Source organism: Diadema antillarum, unplaced genomic scaffold (genome assembly GCF_040938485.1).
Source record: "Diadema antillarum isolate AM-2024a unplaced genomic scaffold, OU_Dant_1.0 scf00000132, whole genome shotgun sequence".
Taxonomy (NCBI): Eukaryota; Metazoa; Echinodermata; class Echinoidea; order Diadematoida; family Diadematidae; genus Diadema; species Diadema antillarum.
Window position 1 is genome coordinate 500,206 of NW_027271021.1, and position 22,723 is coordinate 522,928.

General features: G+C 38.6%; 1 protein-coding gene across 2 annotated transcripts in view; it reads right to left on the bottom strand.

The window, feature by feature from the left end:
* Positions 1-223: 223 nt before the first annotated feature.
* Positions 224-22,723, bottom strand: part of LOC139720719 (glutamine--fructose-6-phosphate aminotransferase [isomerizing] 2-like) — a 45,141-nt gene continuing 22,641 nt past the window's right edge. Inside the window, exons 7-19 of one of the 2 annotated variants that reach the window (XM_071632074.1) lie at positions 17,957-17,974; positions 12,618-12,782; positions 11,955-12,047; positions 11,244-11,339; positions 10,027-10,124; positions 9,391-9,511; positions 8,435-8,592; positions 7,654-7,768; positions 6,717-6,844; positions 5,998-6,126; positions 4,755-4,793; positions 3,748-3,909; positions 224-1,865 (exon numbers count right to left, since the gene is read on the bottom strand). In XM_071632074.1, the coding sequence (XP_071488175.1) occupies positions 1,821-1,865; positions 3,748-3,909; positions 4,755-4,793; positions 5,998-6,126; positions 6,717-6,844; positions 7,654-7,768; positions 8,435-8,592; positions 9,391-9,511; positions 10,027-10,124; positions 11,244-11,339; positions 11,955-12,047; positions 12,618-12,782; positions 17,957-17,974 (1,367 nt within the window). In that variant the 3' untranslated portion in view covers positions 224-1,820. The remainder of the gene's footprint in view (positions 1,866-3,747; positions 3,910-4,754; positions 4,794-5,997; positions 6,127-6,716; positions 6,845-7,653; positions 7,769-8,434; positions 8,593-9,390; positions 9,512-10,026; positions 10,125-11,243; positions 11,340-11,954; positions 12,048-12,617; positions 12,783-17,956; positions 17,975-22,723) is intronic. The other variant, XM_071632075.1, reaches the window with a different exon arrangement.

Sequence of the window (22,723 nt, forward strand, 5' to 3'; positions counted from 1 at the left end):
ACCACACTTAATAAAACTGCTGCTTGCTATTTATCAAGGCAGTTACTTAACACCACTGTACACACAGAAAATGTTTCATTGCACTAGACCCTTCTGGCATTTAACCCCGTCTTCTTTTCTCTCCGCCAGAAAGCTTACATTGTGCTTAATTAAGTATCAAAGCATCAGTCATCTAACCCCCCCCCCAAAAAAAAAACAAACAAACAAACAAACAAACAACAACAACAACAACAACAACAACAAAGAAACAAACTCTAAACCTTAAGATTTCAATATGACAATGTATATAACACAGTCATGAGTGTTCTTTCTCCTCCATAATATCAATCTAACCTGCAACGAGAGTTGTTTGAAAATAAGCCTCACAGCTTATCAGAGTTCTAGTGCTACTTGAAGTGTTTTTTGGCTCTTCATAATACAGAATGGGTGAGAAGGTTCCTTACGAAGCAATCAGGAGAAAGTCAAATGTCAGGAGGTAGCTGATAGTGGAAAAATGAGCAAAGGTAGTGTTGTGCTGACAAGATAATGTTAGTTGGTCACTTCCAAGAAACTTGGTCACTTCAACCAAACTTAGTCACTTTAGAAAACTTAGTCACTCCAAGAGGAAAAAACAAAACAGTTGGTTGCAGACGTTACAGTTTGCAACCCTTTAAAGAAACTCACTTACTTCAAAGAAAAAAAAAAAACACCGGTTGGTTACACATGAATATTCGTTCGCAACTTCATGACCTTTGAGCGAAAAATCACCAAACTACAGTATTAACAAGTATTCAAAACACTTGGCAACCTTTGACTATAGAAGTGAGAACATTATCATGCTGCACCATCTAAAAATTGCTGCTGTAATTACGAGTTTCTTGAAATCAATTCGCTTTTTTGAACATTATGAACTATGAATGATGATTCATTTGTTTTACTTTCTGAAACAAATACTGCACTTATCTGGTAATAATAATGGAATACAATAGGAATGATCTACCAACGCAAACTACATCTGTGGATAATTCCTACTTTTCACAACACCAATTCACATATCATCTATCAGGGGGCACGCATCCAAAGGCTGGCATCATAAATACTATGGTGCTATATACAATTACATTGCTCCACCATTTCAGCCAAGTCGTGACTCGGGTTGTACCCAATGTGCTCATTTACACTCCACAGGTAGCAGATGTGAACAGTAGTCAATGGAAATGGAATAGAATTAGAAGTTTATTAAAATGAAAATAGGAAATCAGGTAGCCCAGTCAATATAGAGGAATACACTTCAATTGGTTTAGCACAGGAAAAAAAACACACCATATAATGCTCTCTCTCTCTTCAGAAACATGATGAAACAACAAAACACAACAAACTATACACAGAATAGAAATAGAACGCACTCTTGAACAGAACACGGACAAGCAGAATCAGGTGGCTTCAGGACCTTTGGCAATAATGACAAAGAAAGGTTCATCTCTGATTATCTCTTTGTTTTCTTTGTTTTTTTTCTCTCTACCTGTTCATTTCTGAATTGCTGTTCTAATCTTTGACAACGTTTACACGACACTGTGTTGGTGCAAACTCAAGCCCCGTGCCCCATATAAGGTTGGGATATGTAAGAGTGTGTTAAGAACAAATGCCTTTATTGGTACTAGGCGAAAAGAGGAGAAAATGAACAACACAACAGATAAGGAAGAGGGACAGTGGAATGAGAGATGTGGAAGTAGTCGAAAACCGTGTCAGTGAGAATCCACCGCGAAGGTGGCGAGGACGGTCTTGGAGCCATTTCATTGTGGCTGTTCAGCTTGTCGGGAGGTAATCACACATGAGGCCTTCTATTCCACGGTGACTGACTTAGCCAGGTTCCGTGGGCAGTCCACCTGCGGGAGTAAGGAAATCACACACAGGATTAATGAGAAGTGACCCAATAATTCCCCATGCATATGTACATCAGTTGGTTTCCACAACAGTATTTAAAAAAAAAAATAATGGAAAAACAAATCCCCCCCCCCCCCCAAAAAAAAGAAAACTAGATATATTGCTACGGCTACTGATATGCCTCCGCCATAATGCATGGTTCTCCCAATAGGTCTATAGTACAATGTCTTGACAATGTGTGATGACAGTTTCACACAAGTGGCAAAATATTAAAATGACAGGTTTGACACAAATGTGCTGAATGTTCACTTTCCTAGAACTAGGTTCAATTGGATGAATGATTAAAATGTCAGAGTGCAGGTATTTGGGGAACTGATGATTTTTACTTGACTTTTGACCCTTTTATAAGTTTATGCATTGAGTAATTTTCAAGGTATTGAGAAAAAGTATAATTTCAGTATCAAATGGGAAAATAGCATTATCTAGACCTGGCCTTTGACCTTTGACCTCACAGTTCCAAAGAGAATCACTGTTAGGTTGAACATGCATAAATATGTAAGTTTCATGATGATACCTTGAGTTACTTTCGAGATATGGAGGAAAAAGTGCAATTTAGCACTTTCACTTGACCTTTTACCTTTTGACCTTTGACCTTTTGGCTTCCCCAAAATATATATATTGGGTAATACATGCCATACATCAAGTTAAAAAAAACAACCTTCAGGCATATTGCATTTTAAGGAGAGTAGTGATATTTTGAGGAGTTGACCTTGACCTTTGACCCCCTGACCTTTGACCCATGACCCCCAACTTCCCTAGATAATCACTGCCCATCGGTACAAGCATATATACTAAGTTCCATGAAGACACCTTGAACCATTTGCGAGATATGGAGAAAAACATGAAATTTCAAATTTTTTTCACAAAATAACCTGTGACCTTTGACCTTTGACCCAGTGACCCTAAAATCCACACAAAGTATTATCCCCCAAGGATATACCCTCATACCAAGTTTGATGTAAAACCACCAAACGGTTCTTGAGATATCGACAAAAACAAAACGGGACAGACGGACGTACGGACGTACGGACGGACGGACGGATGGACGGACGGACGGACGACCCGAAAACATAATGCCTCCGGCCACTTCGTTGCGGAGGCATAAAAAAAGAATAGAGGGCTGTAAACATATAATGTCTTTGGCTCCTGTGGCATTGTGACAAAACACTGAACATGAATCCACTCAAAGCAATGCTCTTATGTTACAAAGACAGGAATAGCACAATGAATAGAATTTGAAGCATTGCCCAACAGTAATTCCATTTGCTTGATTTTCTCCTGATGCCATCAGCCATTTGCATTTGCACCATTGCAATAATTTGAATCAAATTTGTTGATTGAAAACACCTATTTTGATACCTCAAGAACTAGGAAATCAATACTACACATCCACATGTCTATCAGGCCCAAGGTATTTGCATTGAACATGTGTATAGGTCATCACATACATATTAACATACTTCTTATATGTTAAAGCACTTGGAAATGCCTGCATTAGTTAAGTACTAGGTGAAGCATATTTTCTCTTTTACCATAACTGCTATTAGAGGGCATCAAACAGGTGGATAATGAAATAGAGCTGCTTTAAAAGCAAAACACAGAATATTTCACAGCATAGTTTCCTTGAGTTTTGATTCTGCTACAAGTACTTTACAAAATGTCTGTCATTATAGAGTATGCCTAGTAAAATAGTGGATGGTGGTTTCACTTTTGGACAGCGTAAAAATGGGCCAATGAGATAAACAGATCTCCTATGGAGATCAGTGGTATGCATAATAGTGTAAAAGTTTCCCCTAGCTGTCCGACAGAGGGCGCTGTACTCACATCGAACCCTCTGAGGACGGCGATGTGGTAAGCGAGGAGCTGGAGGGGGATGACACAAAGGATGCCGGAGAGGCAGTCCACACAGCTGGGCAGCACCAGGCAACGGGATGCCTTCTCCTTGGCCTCATCGTCACCAGCCTGGCAGATGATGATGGGCTTGCTCTGTGGGACAAGAGGAGGAGGAGAAGGAGGAGGAGGAGGAGGAGGAGGAGGAGGAGGAGGAGGAGGAGGAGGAGGAGGAGGAGAGAAGAACAAAAATGTAATCTCTGAAAACAGTGACGCCTCAGGTCTATCTATTAATTTGTTTGACAAAATTGCTCCTAAGCTTTGCATCATTATGAACACTGTACATTTATTTGTGTGTGTGTGTACAACACTCAACTCTGTTACATTATCAACTTAATGACAATAAAAAAGTGTGCTTTTCAGACAGATTAATGGTATTTTTTCAGTCTCTAGAGCTTTACCTTCCAAAACAGAGTGCTATGATATTTAATTCTGTTGTCGAGTACGATAAAATATGAGAACAGTCTCTTGTAACTCTCCAGGAAATCTTATCCATCTCTGAAAAACAGATCTCTACAAAAAATGTCTTCCAATTTAAGAAGAACATGTGAAAGCAGGCTGAACAGCTGCACTGAAGCTTTATCAACTTTAAGCATGCGGGAAGAATACAAGCAACAGTCTAGTCAATTTGGGTCGAGGTCGCCAAATAACAGCCATAGCAGCACTGGAAGCAACAAAGTTTTTTTTTCGGATATCTTGTGCTGGGATCGAAGGTTTGGTCAACAGTTCATTTCTTTGTGTCACATTTCCTTCAATTCACATCACATTCAAAAACGATGGCAGAATATACCTTTCTCATTCTATTGTGATAGTTTAAAGAAGACTATCTCAGTTCACATCACTCCGCTAGAGGATAGTGAGAATATAACAAATACACAAGGCAGCTGTAATGACATGTGGCTTCTATTCGAAATATATGAAGACATCATCTTTGGACTTACCTTTCTGGCAACCACCTCGTGCAATGCATTTTGGCATTTCTGAAAATGAGAAAGAAAAACAAAGGGTCAACCATATACACGGGAATATGACAGAAACCTGAAAATTAAAATGGACATCATAGCTATTACTGTTGCAAAATAATCCTATAATCCAGACTTTTACTGCAGTCTATGTTGGCTCTTCTTGTATAATCAAGTCACTGATTGATATTAAAAGGCTACCCAGTCTGTACAGACTCCAGTAATCTATGAGGTGATCTATCACTTGGTCTACTCCAACCTCATCTAATAGCCATTTAGTCTCAACCCACATGGTCTAGTCCCGTTTCGTCTACAACTAGTTCGTCCAGTGACCATTAAGTCCAACTGGCACTTAGCCTCTTTACCAATTAGTCTACTTCCAGATGGGCTATGCCCATTTTGTCTAACACCTACAGTTTACTGGACAAAATGTGGAAAAAATCCAAGGACACAAAGACTGCCATTAGAACATCTGGTCATTAAATGAAATGCTAATTAGCCACACTGGGCATTAGACCAAGTGAGGATTAGACTAAATGGGTACTAGATGAAATTGATAGACCAATGAGTTTAGCTGTAGTGGTGTTAGACAAACTGGAAAGTAGACCATCTGATATTAGACTTAGTGGCAATAAACCATCTATGACCCATGTTTACGCAAATAGTCACTTTGGATCCAGTCAGCTCTCCATTGTAGCTAACATGAGGCCTGCAGCTCACGGGTCGTAATTGCTTCAGTTTCAGGCTGGTTACTACATGTACATGGCTGGAAATGCAGTCATTGCAGAGAGCATGTGAGCTACATCATCTAGGTTATTTCATCGCATACTCATTGTGCACCGTACCTTATTCCCTCTGACAAAAAAAATGGGAGTAAGTTTGAAGACAATGAATTTTTCATTTGCACATGAGGAATCCACTTTATTTTGTTGGTGTGCTTGGGAAGAATTGATAGCATCATGAAATATGAAGAATTCTCAAGGTACAAGGTGTAAGCACTGCTACTTGAGAAAATTGTGACATCAGAATACTGAGTTTATTCCTCACCAACATCAAAAATGGAAAAAGGAGGGTAAAAAGAAAGGAATGGACTTTGAGAGACTAGATAAAGATGACTACAAGGATTAGAAAACTTGGTTTGGCATGGGGCGTTTCCGAGGGGAAAAAAGCTATTCTGTGCCGACATTAGGCAAACACCCCTGCTTGTAAGAATGGAACTTACTGTGTAGGTGCCATCCTTCATCATGATCAGTATGACAGGCATGTCCTCATCCACCAGAGCCAAGGGGCCGTGCTTTAACTCTCCCGCTAAGATCCCCTCAGAGTGCAGGTAGCACAACTCCTTGATTTTCTGTCGAGTGTAAACAGGTCATAAGCAGGATGCAATCAAATGGGTTAAATGCCAATAAAGAAGGAGATAGAGAAAATTGACCTAATGCTGATTTGCAATACTGTATCCTGAAAAAAACCCTGTCTTCCTTCTCATGCTAAGCAATTTCACAGCTGTTCGGCATGAAGATTCATTTCTACATTCATGGATATAGAGAGAAGTTTGAATTTATCAATGCCAATCATGGTGGCCTTGTGATCAGCTTGTTGCTAACAGTATTGTGCTGCCCAGATTCATAAAGTCATGCAATAGAGTCAGAGGAGTGAAACACCATGTCTAAGGAAAGAACAAAAAAATTAGAAAATAACAATAGTCTTTAAAAAAGCTGAAAATACAAATGGAAAGGTAATTGGAACAATCCCAATTCTCCTTCCATGTCAGGTCACAGAGTACCGAAGTAATGATGTCACAATTTTTTTGTTATAGTTTGGGTTGGAACCAGGTGTGAGAATGGTTAGCATCAGGCCAGGTGCCATTACTTAGAACCACTTTCCATGGCAACGAACGGCTATGACATCACACATTGGTACTCTATGCCAGCAATCACTCACCAGAGCTCCTTCCAAGCAGGTGGCAAAGTTGAAGCCACGCCCCATGAGGAGGATACTCTTCTTCTGGTAGAGCTCCTCTGCCAGGTTCTTGATCTCATCATCCATCTCAAGGACCTGTTTGATCATGTCTGTTAACAGTGAACATGATGAAGAAGTACATTGTTAATTTCTTTGTATCGCTCTGGATCATAGGAGTATATTCACCGTAATCCATCATGGTGGTTTGTTAAAAACCTGGTATTCATCTAATCATCCACTTATCTACTTCTTAATGCTTTTGCGATGGATCGAAACAGCTTATATCTTGCAAAGAAATGCAAGAATCACTTTTCAGCAACCACAGGAGTTCATCTACTGCAACAACAGGTGGGGTTTAAATATTGCAATGGTTCATGCGAGTTCATTTGTTGTCCTAGATAGTGGAACTTTTCACAATCCACAAGAATCCCTCTTCTCTCTTTCAGATGTCCAAAAAGCATGACATTCTCAACATTTCTTCAGTACTGTAAACAATGCAATTGTGTGTGTGTGTGTGTGTGTTTGTAGCTATTCTTGAAATATGCTACTAGCCACCATTCACGTGGAAAGGAAACAAAGAGCTTTACAAATGAAATTTCATATGCACACATTTGTGAGTGAATGTTTCTTATGATGAATCAAAGTCAATAGTGGCAGTTACATAAACCAATAAACCACAATCTACACAAGCCCTTTTGCAGACACAATTATGACAGCTTTATAAGAGTTTATTTCCCTCTCATTGTCATGATAACAATAATACAGAGAGAAGAGAATATTAGTATTCCAAGCAATTTACGGTCACAAAACAAGCTCCTAAATTGTTACTCTATTAGGTATCTTCAACCACAGATTGCACTAAACAATAGGAGGCTGGTTGCATTAGATTGCCACTGTAGACCAGAGATTGTGATCGTACCAGGCAAGCGCTGGAGGTGGCTGATGATCTCCTGTCTGCGAGTGGTGAAGGACAGCCGGTCTTGGTTCATCATCAGTGCAAACATGACCAGGGAGATGAACTGGCTGGTGTAGGCCTGGGGCGGGGCAGGGTGAGGTCAGGTACGGAGACGACAGGACAAAAAAAAAAAATATACATGCATGTACTAAACCCAAGTTACTTTCCACATACTTCAAACTATTTAAGGCCACCATAATGAGATTGAGTCAGTTCAAGCTCTTCTATGAATCAATTATTGTATTGGTCAATGTTTCTAAGACAGAAAGTATGCCATCTTCTACATACTGTACGAGTATGAACACATGATAACATGTACACAAAGAGAAATTATATCTCTATCACAGAAGGCAAGTTGTGTTGATCTCTATTATGATGATATATTTTACTAGTGTTTGTCACCTTCATTAATGTCAAAGGTTTATTTTCCATTCTCTTACATTGTTTTGGCCGACTACCCCCCCCCTTCTTCTACCCTAAAAAGTATCACATCTAAACGAGGACAAATGCAATAATGATATGCATTTTAATACGATTCATAATACACCAAGATTCTTTCACTAACCAACTTACATGAAAAGAATTGTGACACAGTATATGACTTCAATTACAAAAAATAAAGTAAGCTATATTCTAAGAACTGGTGGATCTTCTGAATATACAGATAAGATAATGTTTGATAGGGCTTTGTGTATATATTATGCCATGACTCTCACTCATACCAGTCACCCTAATGCATTCTTACCTTGGTACTGGCAACACCAATCTCCGGACCAGCGTTGATGTGGACGCCGCAGTGCGTCTCGCGGGAGATGCTGCTGCCGACGGTGTTGGTGATTCCGACTGTGAGGGCGCCCCTGGATTTGCAGTAACGCAGAGCGTTCAGGGTGTCTGCAGTCTCTCCTGGTAAGTTGAAAAAAAAAAAAATTAAGATCACTGAAAGTACCAACTATTCATGGTGTAGAAAAAAGGGGTAAGCAGTGCACCCCTCCAATGGAATGTTGAATTTGCCCTTTGTCGTCTGTGTATCAGTCATTATCTGCCAGGGTGCTACGAATGTTTCTCTATTTCATTACAACAGCATCAACATACATGATTAGTATTTTGTGCAGTGAAATTTGCATCTCGAGAAATGCTAGGTACAAGTTTGATAATATAATGCAGTACTGCATTACCACGAATCCACACTTGTACAATCATTTCCCCTACTGAAAGAGAGACTCTTGGCAGGTTGGCTTTTGCATTGAGAAAATCCAGGTACAATGTGTAAGGTTATTCATCAGATATTGATAAGTTTAACTGCATGATGCATTAAAGTCCACTGCAATACAGTTCCGAAGCGAGACTCAAATGGGTTTATAGGAAAGAATACAGCCCAGTTATTGCACATGTAACTCAGAAGACTTTGCATATTTGACATGTAAGCTTAAGCTTCTTCAAGAAATGCTTTCTTGATTGGCCGCATTTATTTGCTATGAATAGGTGGTAGCAAAATTTGGTGGAAAGGTATCCCTCAAGGAAACATGATACATGTAGGTCTTGAAAGACCCTCCATATCCTCTTGGGGCTTGGATGTGGCTCGTTCACGACAACCTCTCCTTATCCGCTCCTGCCCTTGCAAATACTACAGCTAGAAGGCCAGGGCAAAGACTATGCAGCTCCCAACATGGCGATCATTAGAACATGATCTGGCTTTAATACCTGACTGGCTGATGAAGAAGGCAACGTCATCCCTGAAGATTGGGGTGTGTCGGTCCAGGAAGTCACTGGAGAGCTCCACCACCACCGGCAACTCTGTCAGCTCTTCAATCAGCTGACGAGTCTGATGACCAAAAGGAAAAAGTGACAAAAAAACTCACTTTAGCTCTCAACAGAGGATGCACATCTTTCTCACAATGCTGTAAACTTTGGTTTTAGAGAACTGAACAACACTGTAAAATTCCTGTCCAAAATATAATTTCTGCACATATCTCTATGATAACAGCGATACAAACTGTCTAAAGGCCAATACAATTACACCTTTAAAATCATACAGCCTAGTTTTGTGGTTTTGTCGCTTAAGATCGACACTTCAAGCAAAAGTGCAGGGATGCTAGTTAGAATGAAAGAGAGGGCCTGAAAATCATCTACAAGAAGCTGGTTTGTACATGAAAGGGCGTGACATTTGATTCTGCCAGGGATTAAATTCAGGTTTTTGCCTGAAAACTGGAATCCCTGAAAGTGAGACCGTAGTAGCTATGTGACGCAAGAAATCACTGTTTTACTCTACAGTGATTAGATAACGGCCTAGAAAATGAAAGTCAGACAGGACGGAACTCTCTTGGAGAGAGGACTCACAGCGATGGCGGAGTGATAGCTGGTGCCACAGGCTAGGAAGAGAAGACGACGACACCTGAGAATCTCATTCATGTGATCTTTCAGACCGCCGAGGCTCACTGTTGGAACAAAGGGGGTTATAAGCGATTTAACGTTGGGAAGGGGGAGGGAGAGGGACCTTAATTAACGTAGGGAGTATCTCTAAAGAAGAGTACCAACACAAGATGAATTGAGTCAGAATGACTTTTGAGTGAAATCTGACAGGTACTGTGGGGCTGCCAACATTCACCCTTCACAATCAAAGAGATTCCATAGAGTAATTGGGGAGAAACTTGTGTACAGTAAGACATGTATCTCAATGAGCAAAATAATTCCTGAATCAGGGAGATTTTTATATTCTCTTATCTAGACATGAAGAGATACAGAAATTTTAAGGAAGCCTCTTACAGAATCACAGGAAGGAAGCTTCTTACAGAGACTTAGCAGCTCAGCTCTGGGTGCTGTGCTGATAACAACTATTTTCATTCTTGTTAACCCTTACAAGACCTTATCATGGGAAGCCCCATTGATATTTTACACAGTACATTTGCCCACGAAACATAAAAGAGTTAAAGACCCGGTAGTGCGTGGAGACATGGTTGGCCTGATTAAATCAATTTCCTTTGCTGCCCATCAGTGTACACTGAAAACCACGAATAGTGCCTGTCAATGAATATTTGTATTGGAGCATTGCGTATGTTCATCGGTATTAAATCGTCAACTCCAGTCGGGGGTCTTCAGCTGTGTGTGTACTTACAAATACAATGTAGATCACTGGTAAAGCAGTACACAATTTGTTACAGGAATTCTCACATATATCTGAGCCGGGCCAGCCTTCCCACTTCGCAGTATCCCCATGCTACCGAGTCTTTAAGCCATACAGGCACCCCCCCCCCCCCCCCTCCCTTGGTCATGACATTGTCACATGTTTTTGACAATTGATCCCTGTTATGTCTGCTACATGAATTCTAGACACATTTGCTCCATTACTTTGCTAAAGATGAAACCAACAACATACAAATTGTACATCAGTGTACCTTCCTGGACATCCTCCAGAAACCAGGAAATCATTCCCTTGATGACAGATACTACATTCCAAGAAATTTCATAATTCAGTCATTCATGAATGCAGATTAGTTAACTAATCTTGCTTTTTGTTTTGGGGTGATATATCAGACAATCTTGTTTTATGCCATTACCAGTCTTGTCCTCAAAGTTGAGCCTCCCTCTCATCGTGTTGATGACAGATTCAGGCTGCTCAAAGATTTCCTTCAACATGAAATACTTGTAGTTTCCTGCAAACACAATGTATAAGAGACACCCAGAAGGCACATAAGATACAAAGTTCATGGATAATAATCAACAAAGAATGAGAGAAAACGAGGTGGAAAAAAGGGCAGCCTCTTAAATTTACAGTTAGGTTGATAGTTGTCGATTTTTGCCTGCCAGATAACATTTGCCTAACACAAGAACAAAACTGATGGGCAACATGACACTTCAAAAGAAATACTGGCTGAATCAGTTGATGTATGAAAGGATCAATGGACACTGCTTTGAAATGCGGACAGCATTTGTTTTCCTTCAGAATATCAGTGGAAGCCATAGAGAATTTCGACATGGCTTAAATATGACACTCATAACCTATTTGCTATCTAGCTAGAGACTACTTTTTTTTTTAAAATCAGTGGCAAGAAAGCACATGCTCATCCTTGCAACTACACTTGTAACTTCAACATTTTGCTCTTGGACTGGTCTACTTCATACATCTTTCACTGACCAGTCTAAAAGAAAAAAAGAAGAAGATTAAATCATAAAATATATTTGAGGTGCTGCTCATGATGGTCCCTGAACCTTGGTAATGACACAAATGTTTCACCAAATGGGATCCTGATATTAAAGAGAATACTGACCTTTCATGATTTGCTGGATCTCCATCTTGAGTGTCTGGACTTCCCTGGACATGGACTCTCCTTGCTCCTTCTTCAGACGGTGGATGGAAAGAGCTGCAAGGCAGGCAGGAAGGGAAGAAATAGTCTTAAAAATGGCCAAGTGTTGCCGTGATAAACAGTTTTCCTTTAATTTGACTTATCAGGGCCTAATAGCAAAGACAACAGATGTCTCTCTATGACTGATACATGCCAACTGATATGAGATTTTCAATGCCTTTCAAAGCAGTGGCTTCTTGTGTTCCGTCGACAGATCACCATGGATTGCGCAACTGGTGAGGAGCAAACTGATTCAAAAACAAGCCGGCAAAATTCAAAATAAAAACCCCACTACAAATCCCAAAAGTGACATGTTTTACCATACCATGCACATACCCTGAGAATTAATTCAAGATTAACTGCAGCAGGAATGATTTCTTGTGTCTGCTAATAACTGTCGATTGTGCAAGGTGTTCAAGTCTGTGCTGATATCCTTTTTTTTTTCTTCTTCTTCTTTCAATGGGCCTCACACACAAATTATGACTCGCACTCTACTCGGAAATAGGTGCCCCGCAGGAACGTGGCAGATTTACACTATCAAGCTGTCTCTCTTGGTGGGGGCGACAAACATGCTCGGGAGCGACTTACTTCCTTCACGGATCGCGGCCACATCATTGTCCTCCAGATAGATGACACGGTTGGTGTGCTCGATGATAGCACTGGCGTCGCTGGCAAAGAAGAACTCCGCCTCCTTGGCCTCACCGACGACTTCGAAGTCCGTCGTGCTGCTGAACGATCGCTCTAGCTCGGGTCCTGTGCCATACCACACATGCATCGCAAGAGCATAGGAATTAGGGTAGAGTCGATAAACAAACCACAAACTAGTCTCATGAACTGCCAACTGAAACCCCTATATAGACCCTCGCACATGAACACCATAGAACTGTTCTACCTCCAAGGTAAGGTTACAGAACATAATGGCAACGTGCAAGTTCCATGAAAGACAACTGACTTTCAAAAACAATATTGGCATAGTATCAAAGCAACGACTATGAAGCACAAATTGTCATAGTGGGATACTCAATGATATAGTGGATGACACAATGGTGAAAGAAGCTTGTTAAAAAGTCTTCAGAGACAATCTCTTCTCACATAAGGAACAGAAAGGAAACAACTCCCTGAAAGCCACTGCAGATTCAAAGGTAAAGAATGGGACCATGTGTATGAATGGATAACATCCACCTTAAAGCTACAGACACCTTGAGGTCCAATTTCCCTCGTCACATCCACCTTAAGGTCCCATCCCCCTTGAAGTAACATGCACCTTAAGGTAGTCATGCTTATATTGTATGTCAGCTTGAATACATTGTAAAGCATAATATTTAAGAGGTCAGTTCAGGAGTACTGTAAGGGCTTCATAAGGTAGTATATCACATATCACCTTGGCCAGTAGGCCCACAGATGAGAATAATATTGTATATTATGAATGATACATATTTTGCATGGCATAATTTTGTTGTGAAATGACACCACTTTGGGAGTCAACGGTCAAAGATCATTCAGCAAATTTAATACATGTATGTGTAGATTGTGATGAAGAACTGCAATAAAAAGGCATGAATGTACTGGGGTTGCCGACAACTAATTATGGGCTGCCCAGGCAATATCTACTGCACACACACTGCATTCATGTGACAGGGGAGGGGATATTTTTGTAGTTGGTATGTTGTTGATTTCACATACCGTATATGACTTGCAGAATTTGCAAAACTATAACCACTGCAAAATATATCACATATTTACGTATAATCAATTGCATAGTGGATGTACTAAGTCATTGACCGATATTTGTGACAGGTAGTGGCATATTGTATGCATTGGTTAGGGCAATTGATACCTTGAAGTACATATGAAAGAGGAAGACCAGTTATATCCATGTACACATTGTGGGATATATGCAAAAGGGATTACAATATACAAATACAATTTACCTGGATTTTAGATAACAGAGGTAAAATCATAGTGTCTCATAGCATGTCTAGTTAAATCTCAACTACATCCTTACTCTATCTCTGCACAACAACCACAGATTTGACAATTGTATACCTACATTGTAGATGTCTGTAAGTCACAAACTTTCATGATAGTGTTTCTACTTTTATTTTCCTTTCTTTTCAAAAGTTGCCCTAGTGACCATGTGGTATCACCACAAAAACATGCACAGCTGACTCAAATTATCCTCCCACAAACTGTCATGTCTATTCCACTTCTATTTCCCTTTCTTTTTAGAAGTTGCTCTAGCGACCAAATGCTATCACATCAAAAATATGCACAGCTGATTCAAATTATCCTCCCCCTCCTCGTTGCTACCGTCGGACAACAGCAACAAAAGGAAGCATTTATCATTGATTTATTTTTTCCATTTTAATTTTGACAAGATTAACTCAAGGAGGTCAAAACATGGTCCATGATGTCAAAATATTTGTTACTGACAAACATGTATTTATAAAGTGGCTATAATTTTGGATCCTGATCAAATGTTTGGAAGAGGACAATCATGTGACCAGTCTATAATTTTGCCTGACATGCCCAGCAGGCATACTGTAAAACACAGTATTTTTTTGCGGCACGAAATTTTTGCAAATTGGGGCCGACGGCCTTTTTCGTGGCATGAAATTTTTGCAAGTTGCCTGTAACATTCAATGCGTATTGTGCAGCCAAGAACTTTCACATGTATTTTAATTTCGCGAATCTTGGCTCTAGTGAAATTAAAATGCATGCGACCATTCCTCATTTTACAGTAAGTTTTTACCTCTGTGTAATAGTGACTGGTACTAATGACTGCTCTGAGATATACTGTACGTGCATGACTGTGGCTTGCCGCAATCACGCTCAATAACATCACAACTGTGTACTTTAGCAATGCGCACTCACTCAGTTACAAGCGTGCACTCAATCACCTATTTAATGTTAACAAGTTTGTGTTCAGCGCCAGTGTGTTTGGGGCATTTCTTCCGACAACTTGACTTTTTCAAAAGCAAGTTCTACATTTAGTTGATTTGTATTAACCCATAAAATAAGACAAATGAAGAATAGTTCAAAGAACCACTGTATAAAACAAATAATGCACAGGTTGAAGCTTAGGATGTTTGTGGGGATGTTTGTGGAAATGCAGCTCACTCTCGGGTATTCATGACGTTGTACACGGTACACCTGTAACATAAATACCCTCGAGTGCACTGCATCTCCACTAATGCCCTCTCACCTGTGCAATATTTGCATACTATTTGCCAACATGTGTCACACTATAGCTATTGAAAAGAGTATTTTCAACATCAACAGCTTTTGTAGATGCATGCAAGACATGGGTCACACCCAATACACTGCAGGGTCTTACATCATAAACTGGCATTCAATCACGGGAAGGTGAAAACAGAAATTGTTTTTATTACCACGGCAACAACCAAAATGCTCATAGCTGGATGCTTATTTCCACCCTGCTCCTGCAGGGCAAAATGAAATTAATATTGCATTGTACAGAAACTATAAACTGTTGCCATGGAATCTGGTCCTTGAAGTGTCCATGCTGCGAAAGTAGCTAAATTTATTTCTCGATGTAGGGATGTGCGTGTGAGTGTGTTTTGATGAAAGTATCACATTGCACACAATATACCTTACATTACTGCATGCATATTATACATGTATACAAAGATTGTGTGCCTGCTGCTGCACAGTTGAGCGCTCATTATAAATACAGTGAGTGTCAGAAATGTACTATCAGCCCAGATGATCTGTATCTACCCATGCATTTTTAGTTTGGCTGCAACATGATGCGCTACAACAATCTATTTCACAACTACAAAGCTTTCCGACACAGCAGAGTTCTGAAGGTGTTAAGCAGAAAACTTTAACCCTATTCCAATGGGGGGGTCAAATTGACCCCCCCTTGACATTTCGTGCCACGATTCCGCAACGCGCAAAAGATTTTGCCGCGTCGTTTCATGACTTTTTTCATTGAAGTCTCCCGCATATTTTGAGACCAAATTTGTGATGTCCAGGTACACTGTTCTGAAGTTATGTAATGTTTTGCATTATATATGCATGTCAACCAAAAAACGTCTCAAATTCATGATATCATGTGCAAATCCAATGCAAATTGTGTTTTTTTGTTAAATTGATATAAATAAGATTATTTCAACTTTTAACAATAGAAATTGATCAATTCTAATGAAGATAAGTTTGAAAAAGTGCCTGCAACAAATTTTGGCAAAAAAACAATAGAAAACAAAAGGTCGGAAAAACAAAAAATATATAAGAAATTACCAAAACAATAAAAAACAAAAGAAATAAAATTTGATTTTGCTATTTTTTTACAAGAAAATTGTTTGATGTGTCTTGAGGAACTCTGACACAAAAAATTTAGGGATCCTTCAGTCATTTTAATGGAGTTATAGGTGAAAACATGATTTCATACATAAATTTGCATAATTGATCTACTAAAAATAGAAAGCCAATATTTTTCTATTGTACCACCATATCATCTTGGAGTTGACATCCGGCTCTATCTTCAGGCAAAATTTTGCGGCGATCGCGAGATCGGCGGTCGAGATCTGAAGGGGGGTGGGTCAAATTGACCCCCCCATTAAAAGCTTGGTCTCAAATAGCCCAGTTAAAATAGGGTTAAGAGAGGAAAAAAAATTCAAATTTCATCAATTATGATAGAGAGCTGTCTCACTTAATGTCATCTCCAACTCGGGACCAGATCAATAAACAATATTCATTTCTCATGATAATAAAGGCAAACTACACTGATATACTTGGGTTAGTAAGACCAGATTGAATAATGGCATAATGAGATTAAGTACCTTGCTGATTGGCATATCATGCGTACCCGGCTGAATATGCGAGTTACAATACTGCTTTTTTTTTTCTTCTTCCATGAACCAGACACTGAAGTAAGTTTGTACTTCAAGCTTTCAAATACTGTGCCTGCAGTTGGTGTGATTACTTGCAATACTGAACAGGAAAAATAGCTAATACATACATGCATGGTTTCAGTTTGAAATCAGTAAATGACTAATGTTGGAGATGAAATATGAAATTACACAGGAAATGCTGAAGATGATACATGCACATATGAAATTACACAGAGATCCTGCACTCTATACGACTAGATATTTTGCATTAGCATGGTTTTGAAAATTTGCTTTGCATATTTCATTAATATTTAGGATTGAAGCACTATGAGATAAGTTTATGCTACAATCATTACATACAATGAAAAAAAAGAAAGAAAAAATGAGAGGCAAACCTCATTCAAGCAATTTCACTTAAACAAGCAGCAATGTATGATCTGATGTCACCTAAAATCTGTAGTACTAGTATAGTTGATTTGCGCATTCAAATGGCTTCTCTTTACACAAACTATGGCAGAATCACTTCACCTGCATTCAGTGCGGTGGGGCCCACGCTGAAGCCCTTGAAAACATTTCTAGTTCTAATAATGTGGACTAGAGCCTGACACTGGTAAAATGCTACTTACAAAACAATGACTACAAACGAACACTTTGATCATAACATGGAATTTGAAAATAACCCCGAGGCAGAAGATAACAAACTATTTAATACCAGACTAATAAGCTGGAGAAAAGCCTGTGAGACAGGATGGGATTTATCTATCATATAAATCAAACTTTTATCTACACCATTCTGAAAAACAAAAAGAACCCAGACAAAAAAAAGAAGAAAAGAATTGGTATAAATTAGGAAAAATATGGTATATCAAATATGCATTAGTTTCAAGTAAGAGAAGATGACAAAGAATGAATTATAAGTTTTTGACAAAATAGTCTGCTGCTTACAAGGATAGCATTGGTAAAGATGATGGTGATGACAGAGATATAGTTTATTTGTCATTTTGTTCATCCTACGCAGAAATTACCAGAATGAAGTTTCTTAACAAAAACAGTCTTCCACCGAGTACAAACCTTTTGTGTTCCCTTTTTCTAATGGAAGATATGAAATAAACAGTATTGAAATAAAAAAGAAATTAAAAAATAGGCCTTTTTAATGGCTGCTTGCTTAATATGATTGCTGCTAGTGCATAGATTGTAACATATAAACAAACAAACAAACAAACAAACAAATTAACCCCTAGATGTGCCAATTTTCCCAAGCACACAAGACTAGAAGAATCAAAGTCTATAATAACAAAAAACAATATGCCAGCTCACCCATGAAATGCTAGCAAACACATTACAAATCTTCTTCAGGCTTTAAGAACACATAAAACAGCAAAGCAATCCCTGTTACTTGTTCTCTTTCTTTGGAATTGGAGAGAGAAAGAGGAAAAACAACAACAAACAAACAAAACAAAACAAAACACCAAAATGATACTCAATAAATTGGTTCTTAAATGACAGTTTTCCATATCACATATGCCATGTGTGACGTTTGTATGAATTGTAACAGCCTATGAAGTCATATTCACTTTCAATAAACACAAACCAAAAAGTAACACTTCAACAGTAGTGATTTTTTTTCCCCCCTGCAGATCTACAACACAATGCAACGTATGTCTTCCACTACTAGTAACTGGGGAGGAACCCAGGGCTGCTAATACACCCTGTGTTGTTTGTTCTGGCATTTACGTAGTATTGGGCGAGGTTGTGTCTAGTACAAACAATGGGTAGGACACACAGCAATACTACTGTGACAGTCTGCCATTTTTTTTTCCCCAGTCTCTATTAAATGCCTTCACTGAGCCATGCATATCCTGGCCCCACCTAGGTTTCTTTCTTTTCATTGTTACTGGCAGAGCTTTTCAAAAAAAGAAAAATTTATCACACAGGCTTTATGATTGAAAAGTTCCAAAGGAGGATTCATTCCAAAGGAGGAAAAAACAAACCAGGAATAAAAGCTGTGGAACATTGAAGAAAAAAAAAGAACATCAACACAAATTAAACTTTGGGAAAGCCTTGGCATTTGGTCCAATGTGTTCATGCCAATTAAAATGCCGGTGATGCATGTTATACACAGACTGCCAAAAAACCTAGGGCAACTCGCAATAATCACCATAGACTGTCATGTTACTTAGGAAAAACTTCCTCATTCCTCTGCTCATGAAATATCACTTGTTGTCTCAGGAGGCGCGTCACTCTCATTTGAATATTTGCGTCTAGTTTTGATCTAGATTTTTCTCGATTCAAGCCTCTGAACATCTACATTCATTCAATCCTGTTCCTACTCTGGATTACTGAATTCTCAATAAGTTAAAAAAAAGATAATTCTATGGAATTAGTCTACCATAAATGCACACACAGATACACTCTGCTGCAACTAACATGCACTGTGCTACATGTATATGAAACTTGCTTTCTGGCAAAACCATGCCTGTTAAAAGGGGTGAGTATATTTCTCTCTCTCTCTCTCTCTCTCACATACATACATACACACACACACACACACACACACACATGCATACATAACATGCCCAGTCAGAAATGCAATGACCAAACAACAGAGCTTGATGTGCAGAATCAAAGTTGACCCTCGCTACCTGTTGAAAGCACACACAAATTCCACTCCGCCCATTCCACTGTCTGCGTACGTTCAAGTTAGCAACGGTTATTGAATGTGTATACAATGTTTGATATACTATATATATTCAAGACATGTATGGAAGTGCCATTTGATACAATGATGACTGACTAAGAGCATAATAATCTGTGTGCAACTTAATTTTTAATGAGTATATAGTGAAAAAAAAAGAATAGCAATATCATCGAAGGAATCTGACAAGAACGGAAAGATATACAACTTTCACTCTTTTTAAATTCCATCATTAGTTCACTTTGAACAAAGAGGGGATCTAAACATGAATATGAATCAAAGTTAACTACCAGTTGATAATGCGATAGTGGATTATAAAAGGTATATTGCAAATTTGGGTGAGAATTGATGAAGCAGCTCCGACATCCCGCTTTTGCAAACTTTTCGATTGGGTCGGACCCCATGGCTGGTGTGGCATTTCCTCTCTTTATCTGAGTGGCCTCATTTTGGGGTGAATGTACTTCAAGGGGTTACCAAGAGCATTTGAATGTGATTGCACTCTGCACTACACTGTGTCTGTCAGATTAAGAGCCCACAAGACTTCCCCTATGAGTGAGATGATCTCTGGACCACTTTTTTTTTGTGACCACAAAATTAGAATACTATGTGCTGGTGAGGACTCAGGAGGAGCCAGTTTAAAGGAACTATGCAATGACATGCTGATTTGTATTGATTCATAGTACAATGATCAAAACTTATGTTTCCCAAAGAATATATAAATATGTGCCATGTAGTTTATCAGGATATCTCGACTTCTTTTCTTAAGATCACTATAGATATGCCCACAAAAAAAACACACCTTTCAAACAGAGATTCTGCTAGTGACATCATCAGCCAGTCATTGCATAAGTACTAATATGAACAATAACAGACAATTGAATGTACCTTCACCTGGACTGAGCGTAACTTGCATGTTTCTTCTCAGTGTCTTTTGGTAATCATACTGGTACTTGAGCAATGATTGACATATAATGTCATTGGCAGAATATTGGTTTGGTAGCCTTTTGTGTGTGTGTAAGTGTGTGTGTGTATTCAAGTAATGTGAAGAAAAATAGTAGAAAAATAATTATAAGGTATATGACACACATTTAGATATTTATTTGGCCACTAAGTGATTTTGAGGGTATTATGAATGAACACAAGTGAACATGCATATGCATTACATAGTCCCTTTAACAATGCATTATTCCCCTGAGAGGGTCACACAGGGCGATGGGAATGTTTCCAAAAAGATTTGTTTGCGCCTTGTCTGGGTTGGCACTAAATGCTCCAGGAATGATAAAATATCACCATAGCAACTGTCTGAAGAGCCATAGTCAAAGGGATAGTCTGCCTTTAGAAACCAGCAGAGAAATCTGATAACATTGATGAACAAGTCTGAATGATAAAATTTGTGGAAAATGGTGAAAAAAAAATCCTATCCCAAAACAAAAACAAAAAAGGACAAAAGAAAACAAGTGGCTTGAAGGTGCTGGTTAGTGTGTGAGAGGGAACAAAAATTTAAAGACAAGATGAGGTTATTCCGGGAAGTGAAACAGATTTAGTAATGAAATACTAAAGTATGTACGACACACATCTCCCAGTGGTACTTTCAAAGAAGGAAAAAAGAAAGGTGAGAGGAAATCACTTTTTAAGAATAAGTTTCCCCCTACAATATGACCTCTGTATTTTTTTCAGTCCCTGTAAGCCCAGTACATTCCATACCAGTGACATAACGGTCAAAATAAAGCAAATCTACTCCTGTAATATCCTATTGATTCTCTTGTCAAGTCAGTTTAATTGGCTCACATTTAACTTGTGTATTTAACACAGCCTTAGTTATGTGTAGATTAGCAGCTTGTTGAAGAGGCAAAAAGTGTCAACATGATAGATCTATACTTGTTTGGTAAACAAAGCTTTTCAAGCAATGCTTACAATGGCGGCCCTCTGCATTATCATTTCCTAAATATAATATTGTTATTGTAATCCCAGCTGCATAGACATGCATACTGTAATATCATTAATTTCCTTTTATATCATTGTTTATGCAAGTCAAACGACTCTGTTTCAAATATACTTTGTATATTTCCCAAAAAAAAAAAAAAAAAAAAAAAGCTTCACTGTTATCTTGGGTCAAGTGTGAATTCAATCCATGAATAGAAATCTTTTTGCCACAATCAAATTGACCATACCATGCCATACCCTACTCTAGCAATTATTTAAGACTTCAAGATCAACAGATTCACAACTGATGTGTGAATTAATTCCACTATCTACTCTTTACATAGTTTACGGTAGATGGTTTGGCATATTTACTTTTTATTCTTTATTTTTTATTATCATTATTATCATTATTATTATCGTTATTATTATTATTATTATTATTTTTTTTTTTTTTGGGGGGGGGGGGGAAGCATAGAGCAAATTTGAATTGATTTCATCTAAAATGAAATGAACCAGGACTGGACTCACAAGGACTGAAAGAAAAATTGACAAGACGCTCTTTATAACATCTGTACCACTTTGAGACGTGGCAAAGCACAGGTTATGTGAAGCAGCACACTGCGTACAGTACGTGGGACACGTTTAATACCCCAGTCTTACCTGACACAGAGGCACAATTGCCTGCAAAATATACAAACAGATTTGAAGAGACATCCATGAGTGTGACATCACAGAGGAGAGCAACTGCTACATTCACACCAGGTGATAGAGACTGTCATGTCATGTATATCTTTGTGTTCTTTCACAGCGCAACTTTCTTTTCTTTCTTTTTCTTAAAACCATCCCTGGGGATTATGAAAGTCTAGATCACTAACAATGAGTTTGCATCCCTGAGAACTTTACAAAACACCTCCAGAAGACAACTCATTGCCAATCTTTTATTGCTTTTTTAAATTTAAAGAGTACAGGTATAAGTTTAAGAATCATACCAATTTCCAAGCATTCTTAGGGGTATATTGACACACCAAAGATTCTTTGCACTGCAATGTACCTCATTGTTTTACAAGAAGCAAACGGAGATAGATTACATGTGTATAGAGATAGATACACAGATAGATAGATAGATAGACAGACAGATAGATAGATACACAGATATACATGTAGATAGATACGCAGATAGATACACAGATAGATACAATTGTAGATAGATAGATGTACAC